Genomic DNA, 17,405 nt, shown 5'->3' on the forward strand with positions numbered 1-17,405 from the left:
CTACAGCAGGTAAAGAGATCATGGCCAGAAAACCCAGACTGCAAAATAAATTCACAACAGACCACTGTGATTATGAGCATTTTACTGTTCCCTTGTCTTCTCTGGATAGGAGGGGCTAGTAGTTGACATGCAGGCAGAGTACATGTTGATTCAGTTAGACCTAAGAATCTCCATGAGACTTTTTGCAAACATTAACTCAACACAATGTCGGAGGATGAACACAGGGTGTCTTAGTCATAATGTGTATCATTAGTACATATCAGTTGTCTAGTTATGTATTGAGTAGAGAACATGTATTGACCATAATCTTTATCCTCAAAATGAAACGGTTAAAAAACAGCAGAAGCAGCTAAATAAATACAATGAGCAATAATGTTAATTTCCTTGGAGCAGTTCTTAGTCCAAACTCATGTCCTCATCGTCGTCTTTCTTGTCTTTGGAGTCTCCTTCCTGGTCCGACTTGTTCTCCGTCTCCATGGCTTTGGCAAAAGCCTCCACATCTGTGAGGAAAGACATTTCAAGTAAAATAAATCAATGTTTGCTTTATCTCTTTAGCTCACAGCAATCAATAGACTTGCAGACTTTACACAGCCAAATAAAGGCCTAAAATCTAAGCCTGTGACTGCAGTTCAATCTCATCTTTATAGCACCTCTGGGCTAATGAAAACAGATCCTGCACTCTGGAAAGTAATGACATTCTTTACATTGAAGGAATTTTCGAGCAACGACACATACAGTGACAATGTCTGTCCTGTAACATTTACGTGGGCAAGACACTGACCTCCTTTGTTAGCCGCATCGACAGCCTCTGCAGGCAAGCCAAACTGGTTCATTAGAGGCCCTAACTGTCCTGATGCCAGAGCGCTGCTGAACATGCTCATAGCCTGTAGAGAGACAAACACCATGAATACCAAAAACAAGAGATCCTTATGACAAACAGGGGACTATCACTCACTTCACATGTTATTCTTGTGCCCAGGAACAGTTGAATGTCAAATTCCTTACCAAGTTGGAAATAAGAGAGCCAAGACTGATATGTTTATCGAGATATCTAGACTGCTCCACAGGTAATGAATGGGAGGTTAGTTTTTGGGGATTATTGATTGTTGAACTACTACTAACAGTTCTAACCCAGAAACTCTAACTCATATCTCTAAAAAAATCCCTCCCAAGTGCTCTCACAGTCATAATTTCCACTATTCATTCTCAGTAGAGCTGCACACTGGTGTTACATGATAAATTATGCAGCAGTAAAAACCTCTCTCTCGCTTCTACTTCAAATAAAACTGCCCCGGAGCATAGGGAAAACATGTCGGCAGAGAGAAAGTCAACAGTTTTCACCTCTTTTTCGAATGAAACTGAATCGCAAATCAAATGGAAATTGACAGGAAGGTGTAGAGGGCGGTGTGTGTGTGCTCCGCTACCTGCTGAAACTGAGGAGAGCTGAGCGTGTTGTGGAGCTCCTCTGTGCTCTGAGGCAGCGACTCTCCAGAGGGTAGATAGGGCATCAGCCTCTGCTGCACCTCGGCGTTGGCCAGGATAGGAGCCATGATCTCGGGCGTCAGGACGCTGGCAAGGTCCACTACAGAAAACAAACACCACCGCTGGCTCAGTCAGCACCCCGCCGCTCCAAATAGAAACTATTCTCAGCTGAACGTGCTTCTGTTTGATCTGGTTCGTCTGAAAATGTATTTCACTGGTAAAAAGGTAACTGACGCGTTCCATGACCACAAGTCACAAGTTGTTCTTTTGTCCATCCGTTATAAACTTTGTACTTCTCTGCCAGGCTTGGTTCTCCTAGTGTAGTTGCAGGAAATTCCTATACATTTCATTACATTGCATGGGGAAAGCACTAGGAGCCTTTTAAAATACTCCCACTGCATTATGTAGTAGCTGCTGATCATCAAGGGTTTTTGGTACACATGGCAAGTTTGAAATTGTTCAGCAGCTAAGGTTTTCTCTAACATCATATACTCTGTAGGCAAAGTGATAAATACTATCCAGGAAGCAGTACGATGAATAGCTGTGCCTAATGCTGTGTGACAATAAAATCAAAACAATGGCAGATTTGCATTGATAGTTTGTGCTTTGGTAATAAACTGAGTTTATTATGCTGACTGCACAGTACTGCGGAGATTGTTGCATTCAGAACAGCAATTATTTAGTGCATAATTAGTTGTAATTACACTAATCAGGACTAATTATGTGCAATTTCCCCTCGGTACTCATTTAAGTTTTGTGTCGTGTCAATTCAGAGTGTAGTTTATCTCGGCGCCGCCCCACCACTCACCTCCCTGCCCGCTGGCAGGCACGTTCATGGTGGCCAGGATGCTCTGCAGGTCACTCAGCTGGATGGGCTGTGTGGGACTGGCTGCCCCCGCGGCCAGAGAGGAGACGGCGGGGGTGGAGGGGGTGGTGGCCGTGGGGGAGGCGGCTGAGGTGGCAGAGGGAGTGATGGGTGTGGTCGGCACCTGGGAGGAGCCGAGCCGACTGGCAGCGGAGGTAGAGGTGGGGGTGACCGCTGTTGACGGACTGAGAGAAGAGAGAAAAACAAGGATGGTCTATCCAAGTTCACTGGCCAGGCGAAAAACCCTTTCATGTTCAATTATTTAAGGAAAATTCCACCCTATGATACTCTGACACAATCTGTGATGTTCAATGCATTTCAGGAGTTACTTTGTAATGAAGTGTTGTAATTTAACTCTTTTGTTGTATCTACTTTCCCTCAACCTGTCTCATCTATTTCTTCTTCAGTTACCGAATTCCTACATTTCCCAGAATGCCTTTTGACAACCCCCAGAGAAGGGGCTTGAACTTGTGGCATAGCAATAGCATAATAACACCTTTCATACACTACCAACAAGAGAACACGTTTTTCCACTCGAGTCTCGCCCCTTACTCAAACACAACATGTCTTGTAGCTACATTGTGTTCTGGTCTATTGAGGCTACTGTTGGTGGAGAAATCGGTCTCTCTGCCTCTTCCATAATGGATTTCTTCCTGTATGATGGCTGAACGTCAGAAAGAAGCCTTTGCTCTTTGATTCTGAAGGACTGATACAAAAACCTGATGTTTACTGTTGTTTCAGACAGTTGATTCTGCTATAATTCTGCTATTAAATTCCAATGTAGCTGCACTGCAAATATCTCAATGGGATGTCACATTGTCTGCGTTTGGCCAGTTATTCACTGGAATAAGAAAAATACACCACCAAACACCAAAATGGAACCAGAAAAGCAAGGTTCATTGCCAATAGCTGTTTTTAGGGCGTATTTTTCCTTTAACAACACTGGGCTTTGTAGAAATAGCAGTCACATTTCATAGGCATGTGAGCCGGTGAGTCTCTGTTGATACCTTGTGGAGGAGTTGCTGGCTGCAGGAGCGCTGCTGCCCAGCAGACTGGCCAGGCCCGGTCCAGCCAAGGCCCCAAGTCCCCCTGGATCAGTCAGTCAGAAAAACAGGCATATTATTCTGCTGCTTGCATCACATTCTGAGCAGAGCGTGTGAGAGCATTTATCAAGACATTCCTCTCTTTGTAGAAATGTGTCAGATCAGCATGTTCTCAAGCTGTCAGCTGTGCTTGAGAAAATGCTGCCACTAATTGCCGCGTGCGGCGTCCATTAGTCCACTATGTAGTTAAGCAGGGACTTACCAAGCCCCCCCAGTCCAGTTGGTCCAATGAGCTGCATGAGCTGGTTGTGGCTCATGTTACCGAGCAGGCTCTGCAGGCCGCCCTCCCCTTTAAAGGAAAACACAGAGAGCTTGTGACACCCAGCGGGAGAATGGAGTTAAGTTTTTAAGATGTTTTTTTTTCAGGATCTCACACATCACATGATTATGATTATGGGATGTGAGTGTGACTCTGATGCTGCCTTGCCTCACCTCCCAGAGCAGACAGGTCGTGCCCCCCGCTGCCTCCACTACCAAGAGCTCCAGGCATGGGTGGGTTGTTCAAATACTCGTTCACTTTGCGGCAAAACTCCTCGTCCTTATCGGTCTTGGGCTCCTAATATCAGAAAGGCAGACAAAGTGGAGTCAGGTTCCATCCAGCTCGCGATCAGCTAACCTTACCTTACAGGTCGCTGGTTTCTTGCTAATGACTTCACAGGATTGGTTTTCAATAAAGACACAAAAAAATCCATTAAATTGTAATAGACCTCTAAAATAAAGTGAGACGTGTACTACCCATTCTTTTTTATATTTAATTTATTATAAACCAATCCCATGTCTCCAGTTCAATTATGGGTTCATTCAATCACTCTACTCTAAATTTATTTCAACACATATACCACCCAGTGCTACACTGAAACAATATTAGCTGGCTCCTCCAGCAAGCAACATAGCTATTACTGGTGATAGCTATGGTACTCACCATTGTATTCTGTATAATAAGGTGGGTTGGTCTTCTCTGGCAGAGAGGCGTAATAAACATTGGTATTGGATTATAAAGCCCTTGTTGGAAAGCTACCACCTTACATTTCAATGATGCTGGATTGGAACCTTGGACCCTATCAAACTCGCTCAAATGACTTGCTTATGCTTAAGGTCCCCCAAGCACGGTCTAAATTTGGACAATCAGCCTTTTATTTTAATGCTCCAAATTCTTGGAATGATCTTCAACACACGCTAAAAATCAATATTCTACTAACCTATGGACAATTTAAAACCATGATCACAAACCTCCCTGCCTCAATGTGTAACTGTTTTAATTGATTTTCTTTATTCTCATCTATGTCTTGTCCTATTTATTTTAAACGTTTAACTTGTTTGTAACTCAACATCATTGTAAATGAGGGCAACCTCAATGGTTATTCGAGTTTAAATAAAGGTTTGAATGAATTAATAGACCAGTAAAATTAACTGACAAATCCACTCCCCTTCTTTGTTAAATAGCATTTTTAATAATACATATTAAGCAATGTTTTTAAAGAAGCTTTACTACATTGATCAGTTGCATTGTTAGTAATGCATGGTCTTGTCTTTTTCTGCAGTGATCATTCCCATGTTCATCTGAAATTAATCTTAGAGTTGATTAGACTTCCATGTGCTCAATGTCTGTGGTGAAGACACTCCTGATTATATAAAAGGCCTAAATGTCTGCTGCACAAAACAGTGCTACCTGCTGGATGAACTTTCCGCTGCAAAAACCAGAGAAAAAAGTCTTCCTAGCTACCCACCAGTGCCTTTAAGGCTATTTTGTTATTTAAACAAGAACAAAATAAAATGTGCTTGGAAAAAGCAATAGCTGTCAATATATTTTACATTACTAACATAATAAAAGTTTTCTCTAGTAAATTTACAGATAAATGTATTTGTTTCTTTTATCAAGAGAAAACCAAAGGAATACCATGCATCATATACAGTATTAGAAGATCAGTCTGGGTTTTATAGCGATTTGATGATCACATCATCCAGGTACATACCTGCATCCAGAAGAACAGTCTTTTGGAGCCGGCTTTGAACTTCAGCACATACACCCGCCCAGTGGTGCACTGGTTGACCCGTTTGAATTCACAGTCATCAGGGAAGATGATCAGGTCCTGAATCAGGGCAAGAAGGGGGTGAAGATTAAAATGCAAAAGGCAGATAAGCCAACATAGCTACAGGAAAACAAGAGAGAAAGAGGCACCATTTCACCATTTGTCACCTACATCATCCACGTTTCCAGTGGTCCGATCCTTCCAGCAGAAATGGATGAGGGAGTCGTCGGTCTGCTGGATGTACACCTGACCCTTGCGCTTGTCAGGAGTCACTGTGCTGCCCTTCATCGTCATCTTACCGGCCCGAAACTCCACCAGGTACTTGCTGGAGGAGCCACGGGACCCAGATACCAGACTGGGGAACAGCGCTCCAGAGGCCATGATGAGCAGGACGGGCTGCTGGGACAGAGGGAGGAAGGCCTCAGTGAAGAGCTGAATCATGTGTCTATCCATCCAACCTTTGTCTTATACCCGAGAACACTTGGGCCCTGCTTGAAATGTAGGCTGTTTGCATATTATGTGGCAGAAATGAGAAGACATTGGTCCCAGATATCAGATATAAGAGGTTGTGTTTCCCCTACTGTGTCACTCCTCTCTGTTTACAGTCACATATTTTTAGTTTTATCTTTACAGTTGAGTCTTAGATTCATGACCACTAAATTAGACTTCTTGTTTGCATATTAATTCTGGACATTTTTTTTTTCTGTCTTCATTGCTATTTTGTTATTGTCCCCTATAGGGATAATAAGGCTCTACTGGACTGAAATGAACATACACACACACACACACACACAGAATACAGAATATAATCCGAGCTCAAATGTTAAATCATACAGAAGGAATACACATCCCAGTGTCCCGTATTAAAGCAGCCACTGGGACATGACAGCACCATAGATGCGCCGGGCGGCTCGTCCAGCCCGGATGACTCTGCATCCTGCAGCCAGCAGCTGCGTTCAGCTCACTGGACACACTTACACTTTATACTGCATACACACAAACTGAACATGCATCTGCTCTCCATGTTACAACCACAACACGCATCAAAAGGAAGACATTGTACTTACATTTCTTTCTGAAATATCACTCTGCTGCAGGACGGTCAAACCCAACGAAGAAGACGAATGTGATTGGTTGAGTGTCACCGCTGTCTCACTGTGATTGGTCAGAGTGCGTGCCAATATGCTGGTCTTTAACTCTCACGCGCATGTTCGGTAGAGAGAGCACTGCACAGCCTATTACACTTCATTATACTGTCATACCAATATGTGCAATATGTAGACCTACGAGTATAAATGTTATACAGATGTATAAGTACACTTATATGTGGGTATAAATAGAATCTAATCTGACTAAATATTAAATATGTTATAAATTAACTGGAAGAGATCTCATCTTCATATAAGATATTCACCTGCAAACATGGAAGGTTTTTTGACTCAACAGTTTAAAGCTAACCTATAGTACAGATTAAGGGACTACAAAGCTATTAAGGTGCTCAGATATGTGTCATCATGTGCTTTAACTGTGTTCAAGATTGATACAATGGGGGTAGACTGACAGTGAGAAGACAACCTGATCATACCAATAAATAACAAAAAGGCTGGCAATTGTAATAGTCCATAATTTATTTTTTAAATACACTTTGTATGCATATGGCCTATACAATACAATGGCGGGAGGTATGCTTTCTGTACTACTGTATGTTGCTAAAGGTGTAGGTGCTCTGTATATCGAAAAAACATGAAAAGGAAAAGAAGAAAAGGCAAATAACATACGATGTAAACATTTTCAAATGAATGGCAGACAACAACAAAAGGACAAAGAGTATTAGAGGAACCATGAGACCCAGGGACCTGAACCTCTGAGCGGCTGCAAAGTGCAATGAATCCATAGAGTAAGTCGAGGATAGCTGAGGAAGAACGATACATTACTATACAGTATGTGCATAGGACTGTGAGCATACAAATGTGCAGCTTGATGCAAAATTAGTGCTTGGAAACAAAAAGGAGCATCTCTACCCTCTAACAACCGTACTGTATGTAAGCATGATATTATTAGCACAAAACTAGAAAACATTCATTTCAACAGGTGGCATCTTAAGCACACATTGGATACTAGTTAAAAAGGACCAAAGTGTTTGTTTTTTTTCCTCTTCTTTTCACATTTCGGGAGGGAAGACTGAATGGAGATGGTTGTTTGCATAGGTTTATGATGTCTAAAGGTGTTTCATCTGCTGCCACTGTGTTCAACACCAGAGCTTTGTTTTGTGGAAAATGGGCCAGGACATCAAATTGGAAACTGAGTCCAACTGAAGCCTCAATCACAGGAGGTTCATTAGCAAATCAAAGTATGCCTTGTAAAAACTCAGCCATTAAAATACGACAGTCAGAGCAACTGCATTGTCCACATCTAAAGACAAATGGGTAAGAAGATGAAAGTTAAACAGGTTTCTCTTAGTGTCCCATTGCCATCTGATGAGTCAAACCAATACGCTCTGTATCGTATCGTCCCTTTTCTTAGCAATTTATATGAATGCATTTACAGTATTTTATTCAGTGCAGACCACCGTTTTATGGCTTTAAGTTGTGTAAATAATCATGTTGGTGACCATGCATGCACCAAAGTATTACGCACATTATGTTACAGTTGTCAACAACATAATTTACCAACAATATTTCTGTTTACTCTGAAACAGAAATAAACAGTGTTATAAGCAGCTTTCATTTCTAGTTCTCTAGTCACAGAAAATGATCACACTTGTGACACTTTAGGGATGGTTTAGTGCTAACTAAAATAGACATCTAATATTCAAAGAGATTATATAAAATTAGCAGATGTGTGTAAATAACCCCTGATATTTGAATGTACCTTGACAGAAGTGTGTGGTACATCTAGATGTGAGAGTGTGGCTGAGTACCTAAACTCAAACTGACAACTTATTTTCTAGAAGTCAGAGTTTTGTATCCCGCAGCAGTGTGGCCACCACTCCAGAGATCACATTACTGAATGGTTTACAAAAAGCAGAGTAGAGTAGGTATCATCTGTGAGGTGAGTAACATGAGTATAGTGTCAGAATCACGATTAGGGCACATAAAGATGGCTGACGTGTCGCCAACATTAAAGTAAACTCTAAAATACTCCTCAATATTACTTCACTTGTGTACAAACTTTCACGGTCAACTGCAGATAAATAATTTCTATCTGATACATATTGACATGTTGATATCAGCTGTCCATATCTAATGAAGAAACAGTACCAGTGAAGGTTTGGACGTCACAAAGACCCAAATCTTAGATGCCGAGACAAATAAAATAAATCCAATCGGGGAGGAGCTGGAGACTGAGCTTTACACTCAGCATCTCTTGTGTCAATAAATGTTGGGACAGTCAGTATAATTCCTGTCAAAGTATCCGCCTGTGTAGAGCCAATCCTCAGCCCCCGTATGAGGGTTTGTTCCCATCTGAAACCACCTGAGTAAAAATGAAACCCGTTAACACATGTTTTCAATTACGAACAATATTGCATATTAAGAGCAATGCACAGTTCTGTCAGGATGCTGTGAAAATTGTAATCTGAATGTAATCTTGAGTTTGCATTTGATTTTCTGGAAAACAGAAAATGGGTTTTCGGGGGATTTTCTATATCTAATTGGAATAAAAGTGTGAGGAATGGCTTTTGCAGCATCAAGGACAAAGCTGCTAAGTAGACTACACCATTTACTACAGTAAAACTGGGATGATTTGTGAAAACTGCAGTCACCATCATAATTTTAAAGACATTTTAAAACATTTTATAGGTTTTATGTGGCAGAACTCTGGGAATTGGGAGTTGCTCAAATTTACAAGCTTGAAAATAAATCTTAAATAGATCTAAAGTTACAAATTCGTGCAAGGACTGAAAACACACAGATGACAGGTCTTGCGGAAACACACCTGGTTGACCACTCTTCCTCATCCTTGGAGCGTTCCTTGCGTGCGGCTCGCTGTTTCTCCTCTAGCCGCTCTTTCTCTGTACTTGCTGTGTCTACAAAACACAAGATCGCAAATGGAGTCATTACAGAATCATGAGGATCACGGTGGTGTACCCGTGTGTCTAAAAGGAAACGTTTTAGCTTCTCTGTGCATGTATGTGAGACAGAGCATTCATGTGTGTGAGTGCGTTTTATGCATATTTATGAGTGAGTAGTGGCCTTACCTATGTCTCCTCTCTCCATGGCTCTGATGTCAGGCCGCAGCCGGCAGTCTGACGGTGCCAGCAGCCTCTCCATGCCGGGCTCCAGCTCGTTTAGTGTCATGGCAAAGCTGGTGAAGTTATACATCTACACAGGAGGAAATACAGCAGAGGTTATAGTGGAAATTATTAAAACAGAGACAAGAGTGTTCACACACACTCACACACACTCACACTCACACACACACACACACACACACACACACACACACACACACACACACACACACACACACACACACACACACACACACACACACACACACACACACACACACACACACACACATACGTCCTCTGAAATGAATTAAGGGGCTTTCTGTGGAGGCAGTTTATGTCCACTTGGTGATTTTCTTTATTTGCACATTGTCACAGGAGACACCAAGCGTCCCCCCAAGCATTTTGGGGGTTTTCTCCTATAGGAGAGAAGTGATTTGCTTACAAACTTTAGAGTCAGTTGAGGGCTGTTCCTCCATCTATTTGTACAGTATCTATCCTACACTGTTCAACCCCACACCAATCTGGAATCTTTCTGGCCAAATATTATATAGCCATGTTAAAAATGTAATGCCTTTGAGCTGATTATCTGAACGAGCTGATTATCTGTTTCCATTTACCAGCTGTCAGTGTTTTTCAAACTATTTTTCTGTGCAATCATATTTTTGTGCAATCTAAAACTCCAGATTTTGTGGGCTACTGATTTGGCTAATCTAACAAAAATGACCCTGTCTTTTAGGGCTACTCTCAGCTTTCAGCTACTGCCGCCGGCTAGCCCTCTTTGCAGGGGGTGAAAAGAGGAGCCGAGTGCGGCACACAGCCTCTCCACCGCCAAGACTCCTGCAGTGCCTCCTCGTGGCCTCCTCGAGAATCCTATACTTCCAGCGGCGGGAGTCCGCAGGAATCACACAGCAGACGGTGGTGCTGGTCCTCCCCCCAGTGGACAGCATGACGATGGGACCCCAAACCCGAAAGGGAGAGTTCAGTCTGACTACAGCACACGGTCTAATGCACTCTTGCGTTGTCGGAGACCATTTACTATGGGAACCTTCAATGCAAACACAGTGAGAGAAGAAGCGAGGTTGGCGGAGCTTGCACACTGTGCCGAAGAAAGGGGAGTGGAGATCCTGGGAGTCCAGGAGCACAGGAGAGTACATGCTGATGAGCCGATCGTGTATTGCAGAGTGGAGAGATGCTCGTTCATCACCTCATCTGCATGGCGAAACGAGGCCCAGGCTGCTACAGGTGGCGTGGGGCTAATGCCGAGTTCTCAGGTGCGTAAAGCTCTCCGTAGGGTTCACCATCACACCAAGAGGATCCTTATCGCAGATTTCGATGGTAACCCAGTTACAACCATCATGGTCGTGTACTCACCTACCAACTTAGCACCAGTCGAGGAAGTAGAGAAGTTCTATGAGGACCTTACAACAGCAGACTGTGATGTCCCGGTTCACAACTTCTGAGCAATTCTGGGTGACTTCAATGCACCCTTCACATACCACGACACCATTAACCGCAATGGCGAATATCTTGCTGCCCTACTCATGGAACAGTTTGACATCCTGGCGGGGATGTTGCAAGGGGACACCCTCGCTCCCTTCCTCTTCATTACAGTCCTAGACTATGCACTTGGGCAAGCCATCAGTGGACGGGAGGGCTGTTCTGTGCAGGAACTCGGCCTCACTATTACACCTAGGAGGTCTAGATGACTCCCTGCTGTAGTCCTAACGGACGACATCAGCCTGCTATCTGACCGCGGATGACATCAGCCTGCTATCTGACTGTGTGGAGCAGGCACAGGAGCTCTTGACCAGAGTGGAGACTGAGTGTGCCAAGGTTCGCCTCAGGCTAAATGCCAAGAAAACCGAAGTTATCACCTACAACATCCTCCCGGACCATCCACCTCTAACGACAACAGGAGGCATTGCTCTGAAAGAAGTCAATGACTTCAAAAACCTGGGCTCACGGGTCAACTCATCAGAGCAAGACCTTAAAGTGAGGAAGGGGCTCGCATGGAAGGCTCTGAACGGCATGGCTAGTGTGTGGAACTCCAACCTCCCCCGACATATCAAGCTCAGCTTCTTCTCTGTGACAGTAGAGTCCGTTCTCCTATATGGCTGTGAATGCTGGACCCTGAAGCCCACCCTGCAGAAGTCCCTGGAAGGATGCTACACAAGAATGCTGCGAGCAGTACTAAACATCGACCAGAACGAGCACGTTACCAACAAGCACCCAGGAGAATGAGGCTAGCCGGTCACTGCCAGAGACACCGGGAGCTCCCAGCCAGCAAGCTGGTGCTGTGGGAGCCAGCACACGGGCATCGATCACAAGGGTGTCCCACACCAACGTATGTGGACGTACTAAAGAAAGATGCAGGTGCGGAAAGTACTGGCGAGCTAGCCAGATGCATGGAGGATCAAGATGACTGGAAACGCTGGAGGGCTTGTCCGAGGACAACCTAATTGATTTCCGTCCCAAACCAAACACTGAAAAACACTTGTCCAGATCAGTGGTTCAGTGGTGACTCGTGGTCCCTACAAGTCAAATGGAAGCCAACTCATGATGAAGGCATAGATGCACAGAATGATGAACTGTAACAACAAAGGACAATCCTAATTTTCCTTTTCAGGTTATATCATTAAAATAGTCATTGCAGAAAGCTAAAGCCCCCTTGTGTGTGTGTGTGTGTGTGTGTGTGTGTGTGTGTTACCTGTGCTGAGTGAGCAGGTCGCGGCGTTATCCTCCACAGTAAGGCACTTCCTGGTATCACAGTCACAGTCTCCTGAAATTCTGGTATCTCATCTGCCTCGTCACTTTCAGTACTATGTTCCTACACACAAACACACACATGTGCGTGCACAAACAAACACATCCATCCACATATGTGACATTAGACACAGACTAACTAGCTTAAGCTTACATTACGTTCATATGCATTACATATGATTCACAAAACTACAGTTGCCACAAATTCAACACATCTCTCTCAAGCAACGATGCATGTCATTGCAAGACATTATGAATTAGTGCTGGCAATGATCTATTCATACACTGCACTTTGAACATAACTGGAACTAGACAACAGCAGTAGCACACTACAGATACCATATCAAATACACTTTTACCTTACCTTCCACTAATGCCACTGCATGTTATTGTGAAAGAAAAAGATACCATTTGAGAAACAAATGTACAGTGATCAGTAAAAAACAGAGATTACGTTGTAAAACAGGTACAATCTCTCAAGCACAAACGTGAGAACAAAACCCAGGCAACATTTAATCTCGGTGGAGGGTCAGAGACAGTCTGCTCATCAACAGATTTTCTTCAAAGCAGTAGTAAATCTGAGCATCACTCACCTGTTTCAGCTTTTTAGAGTCTCCCCCTGCCTTTTTTTCTGCCTTCTTGTTTGCATCGTAAACCTTGGGGTCCACGCTGTACATGCACTCTGTCCACTTCCCATAGATCACACGCCGCTTCTTCTTACTAGTTCAACAGCAAAGTGATCAAAATCAATTCAGTAAAAACGTCTATACAGCCAGATAAAAAGGTGCTAATATCATTTGTCTTCATAGTCACTGACCATTCACAGTCTTGCTGCCAGCCATTCTCTCACCTCTTGTCTTGGATATGACCCTCCACTCTGTGCAGCTCTTTTCCAAACATGCCACATGGTTTGAAGTTCAAGACACACTTATCTCCCGTGCTGACCAATCAGATGCGAAAGGAAGAAATCAATTAATAAACACTGGCCCAAATATTATAGAATTTGTCCTGAAGTATTTGTCATCATACCTGTGGTTGACTATCTCTACGGTTCCGTATTGCTCAATCCAAAGTTTTCCCAAGATGATGTTATGCACGCAGCACATTGGGTTTGTCCATGTGTACGCTTCCTTATGTCTGTAACAAATTCACAGCATCTTAAAAATTGCTCAGCAATATGGATTTCTGTTCACAGTCTGAAAAAGAGGACGCTGTACTGACATGTTTATCTGTTTGTGTAAATATGTGTACATGCACCCAGAACTGCACACACGCAAAACACACATGTACTCACTTCAGTAACTCCAGTGTCATGGTGCCTTTGGGCTCGGCCTCTACACTCTTGCCCCAGAACTTGAGTTTAGGGTAGATGGAGCCGTGGAACTCGAATTCCTGCTTCAGAGACTGGGCATGGAAGGCACTGACAGGGGGGTGGTGGCTCACCTGCTCTGAGATCAGTCTGTATCCCTCCTCCTCTCTAGAAAAACAACATCACAAAACTCACATTAATCGATCAAATACAGCAAGTTTGATTCCTCTGGGCAAAATTGCCCCTAGCAATTTAAGTTGCTATTTGCTTTTGTCAGCACTTGCTCTAATACCTTGTGAGTTCATAAGTCTCCCCAAGTAAAGGATTAAATGGCTTTCCAGTCCTTTCCCATTGAGATGCCACAGAGGAAACAGCAAACGCAGCGACAACCTGTCACAGAGAAACAGGGAGATTTGTCCAAGGATAAATATATTTTGGATAATGTTCAACTGCAGCAAATGTGTTTGCAAGAGAAGATGATACAGATGAGATTAAATTCTGGCAAAAACCGATAGTGAGAGTCTGTCTGTCTGTCATCTTTACCTGCATGCGGTCTATGGAGTCGGACAAGCTGCAGGCTTTGTGGATGAGGTGAGTGTGTTCCATGTACTCCGAGATTCTCTGGAGAAAGCTCAGCGGCTCATTAAACACAACTGGCATCGCTATTTTGGACAGCTCCTGTGTCACCACAACAAAGACACTTCAGTGAAGTCAAAAAATAGACCAGATAAATAAGCAAAAACAAATGGAAGGGAGCTTTATGCCAGATTTAAAGGACAACAAAGCACTGTTGTACAAAACAAATAAAATATTCCATGTTGTACAGCACATACAGTACACTATGCTACATGGTTCTGCTTTCATGCTACAGTACTGCACTGCCCTGTAAATATGGAACTGAGAAAACTGTCTGCCTCCAAAGAAAAGCGCTTCCAGCAAGCCAGTCTAGTTTTAACTGATCTTGTAGAGGAGAGATGAGTGCAGAAACATTTAAGCATTCAGTAATAAACAAAATCCATGTCAAGTTCCAAGTTTCATACTAGACCAAGAATCTGACCTGCAGCTTGCTTGTAGCAATTTTGTGGTCAGGAATTAAGGATTTATTTTGAATGGGAGTAGTTGCAAAGCATCTTAGCTTCTCATAGCCAACTATGCTGGTAGATCGGTTAATTAACTACCCAGGTAGCACTCACCATGCCAATGCATTTCTTCAGTATACTCCATACACTGAAGTTGTTTCTGGAGATCATTTCAGCAGGCAGGGTTTTCCTGGCACACATTGAAGCCAGAGACATTTTAAAATAAAACTTAAATAAAACACAAACTTGTGACAGCCGATTTGTTAATTATTGGCTCATAACAGCAAGCAAGCACCAGTATATAATCACACCATATATTGTTCTACATGAAAATTCAGATATTGATTATGGTGTAGAACAGTATAAACGGCCATTAAGAGATGACTACCTAAAGCCACACAAACAGTCTCTCCTCCTCATCAGCTTCTATCAATGTGCCCAACACACTTAACACTAATAACCAAATACTGCAGTGGAAGTTCTCAATGGTTAACAGCATAAAAATGTTGTTGCACTGGGCTGCTTCCATACATGTCAATGTGTGCATGCATGAAACGCTCAAACCCCTGCTGCCCTCGCCCGCTGCTGTAAATAGGAATGTGATAATGTGATAACTAACATACTTTTGCATTGTTTCTCACCTGCGCTCCCATACTCCATTCTCCTGTGTTGTACTGCCATCGGTTACCTGCTTGCTGTCAAACACTAGGGCATCTTTAAAACTGACCTCACAGGAGTCATCTGACTCCAGCCCTGAGAGACAAACACAAGAGGAAGGTAAGAAAGGAATGATCTTTGTGGGAAGTGGGGGGGTCTTCCCTTGGTTATTGTATGACCCCAACAGCCGTATCACTTAGTTATTTGACTGCCTTCATTAATTTTGGCATAACTTTTTCTGGCAGCTTGTCTCACCTGTCTCAGCGTCGTAAAACTCCTCCTCGCTGTTCATACTGAGCAGAGAAAGTCAATGTTACTCAGAAGTCATGTTTCCACCATCGGCCTGTCACCGCGCCCCAGCCGTTTTTTAAGCATCACAGACAGCCAAACACACAACCTGCAATGCATGAACAGCTCGTTACACCATGCAGGGCACGGCAGCTCGGTGTGGTGGTTAGGCAACACACTGTCTGTTGCATGCTATTCATAACAGAAAAACAGCGTGCTAGCTAGTTGTCAGTTCGTTTGTTCCCACAAGAGCCTTAGCTATTAGCTATCTAACTAGCTAGCCGTTAGCATCGCTGCTGCACTGAGTGAAAAACGTCAGCTGACGGCTGGATAATGGAGCTGGAGATTAGCTAACGTTATCAAGACAGGGGCCGACACACAAATATCAACAGAGCAGCGCGAATTAAATACATATATTTATACATTTACAAAGAAATACCTGTGAATTGAGACCAATATAACGCTCTGGAAACATAAACAATCGAGAGTGCTCAGCTTCACAAACTGGGCGGAAGTGGGCGGTAAGGACAACGTTACTGACAGGTCGGCCAGCCAATCAAATCGCAGCTGGGAGCAGTCTAGAAACAGAAGGCAAAGAGTCGATGTTCCGTTCAGCAGCTATTTTCAACACAGATTAAACAATACGATACCATGAAAAACTGTAAGAGGCCGTATAGGACTTAACTCAAACTTTGTTGTCCACACACACATATGAAATGTTCACTCTGACATGCGTATGAATTACTGACATGCGTATGACATACTCGCACATACACATTTGAACCACTTCTACATAACTAATAGTCTAAATATAGCCTATAAAGCACACATATAAAATACTTGCATTCATATCTCGTGTAGTTAAACCATGTGGCCGACACAAGAACTACTTGTTATTGTTGAAGCTGCATGTCATGTCGCCCAAACTTTGACCTCTGTAACAAAAGATCCAACTAACCAAAAGTCATATTTTTTTTAAAATAAAAATATATCAGTCTTCAAACAAAATTAAAATGAATAAATATAGGCTATAAACAAACAAATAAAGCAGTCAACAAATCGGTCAATCAATATGGGGGCAATGGCAAGGGCAATTTGACTATATGGAGTGAAAGCTCCTTTACGAATAACAACTAATCCTACAGTAGCCTACATTTTATGAGGATAATAGCCTACATAGCCTAAATATCACAACAAAACTATAAGCGCCTATAGGATACCATAGGAATTACTAGTCTACAGCCGATACGATACGCTCACTATTGAGTAGCCTACCACACATCACATGTCAGTTTATGAATATTATGGTTATATTTTTCGTTAGAGAGTCTTCAGATTTACGCCTGTTCTTTTCTTACCTTTCTATGCTGGATGTGTTGATGGACAGCACGTTGAACAAGCAGAAGAGCCTCTGTTTCTTGACACACCTACTTCTGTGTCCAATCAGACGGGAGGAACTCAGGCAGCGGCGGTGCTGAGAAAGGCGGAGGAGCCTAGAATAAAACCTACTATAAATCACCCCAATCATGTCTCAGACCCTGGCCGGGGTCGAGGTTAGGGTTAGGAGTAAACTCAGTGGAAAGTGATGATTTAAG

General features: G+C 43.0%; 2 protein-coding genes across 2 annotated transcripts; both read right to left on the reverse strand.

Annotated features, from left to right (window-relative positions):
* Nucleotides 1-82: 82 nt before the first annotated feature.
* On the reverse strand, nucleotides 83-6,578 carry LOC139666599 (proteasomal ubiquitin receptor ADRM1-like). The gene is made up of 10 exons (XM_071545887.1): nucleotides 6,548-6,578; nucleotides 5,652-5,876; nucleotides 5,424-5,540; nucleotides 3,883-4,006; nucleotides 3,653-3,739; nucleotides 3,355-3,436; nucleotides 2,291-2,532; nucleotides 1,425-1,582; nucleotides 782-884; nucleotides 83-500 (listed from the first exon to the last, which is right to left on the reverse strand). Exons 2-10 carry the CDS (start codon nucleotides 5,859-5,861, stop codon nucleotides 397-399), a joined length of 1,227 nt encoding a protein of 408 aa, XP_071401988.1. The 5' UTR covers nucleotides 5,862-5,876; nucleotides 6,548-6,578; the 3' UTR covers nucleotides 83-396.
* A 526-nt stretch (nucleotides 6,579-7,104) lies between these two features.
* LOC139666568 (oxysterol-binding protein-related protein 2-like) lies at nucleotides 7,105-16,316 on the reverse strand. Its single transcript, XM_071545838.1, has 14 exons — nucleotides 16,250-16,316; nucleotides 15,778-15,919; nucleotides 15,507-15,618; nucleotides 14,980-15,055; nucleotides 14,330-14,464; nucleotides 14,079-14,176; nucleotides 13,772-13,954; nucleotides 13,507-13,614; nucleotides 13,328-13,417; nucleotides 13,071-13,197; nucleotides 12,422-12,541; nucleotides 9,679-9,802; nucleotides 9,417-9,507; nucleotides 7,105-8,954 (listed from the first exon to the last, which is right to left on the reverse strand). Exons 2-14 carry the CDS (start codon nucleotides 15,812-15,814, stop codon nucleotides 8,852-8,854), a joined length of 1,404 nt encoding a protein of 467 aa, XP_071401939.1. The 5' UTR covers nucleotides 15,815-15,919; nucleotides 16,250-16,316; the 3' UTR covers nucleotides 7,105-8,851.
* Between the last annotated feature and the right edge of the window lie 1,089 nt (nucleotides 16,317-17,405).

This window comes from Centroberyx affinis, unplaced genomic scaffold (assembly GCF_046629955.1).
Source record: "Centroberyx affinis isolate AG114_WGS23_722 - 3 ecotype Tasmania unplaced genomic scaffold, CSIRO-AGI_Caff_v1 ptg005062l_1, whole genome shotgun sequence".
NCBI lineage: Eukaryota > Metazoa > Chordata > Actinopteri > Beryciformes > Berycidae > Centroberyx > Centroberyx affinis.

Excerpts from the sequence above, each read along its gene's own strand:
- LOC139666568 (XM_071545838.1), bottom strand. The coding sequence starts at position 15,814 with ATGAACAGCGAGGAGGAGTTTTACGACGCTGAGACAG. Across the intron at positions 14,465-14,979 it reads TGAAGAAATGCATTGGCATG|GAGCTGTCCAAAATAGCGAT; the intron begins GTGAGTGCTACC and ends GTGGTGACACAG. Across the intron at positions 13,418-13,506 it reads GTAGAGATAGTCAACCACAG|CACGGGAGATAAGTGTGTCT; the intron begins GTATGATGACAA and ends CTGATTGGTCAG.
- LOC139666599 (XM_071545887.1), bottom strand. The coding sequence starts at position 5,861 with ATGGCCTCTGGAGCGCTGTTCCCCAGTCTGGTATCTGGGTCCCGTGGC. Across the intron at positions 5,541-5,651 it reads CCACTGGAAACGTGGATGAT|GACCTGATCATCTTCCCTGA; the intron begins GTAGGTGACAAA and ends GCCCTGATTCAG. Across the intron at positions 1,583-2,290 it reads GCCTGCCAGCGGGCAGGGAG|TGGACCTTGCCAGCGTCCTG; the intron begins GTGAGTGGTGGG and ends TGTTTTCTGTAG.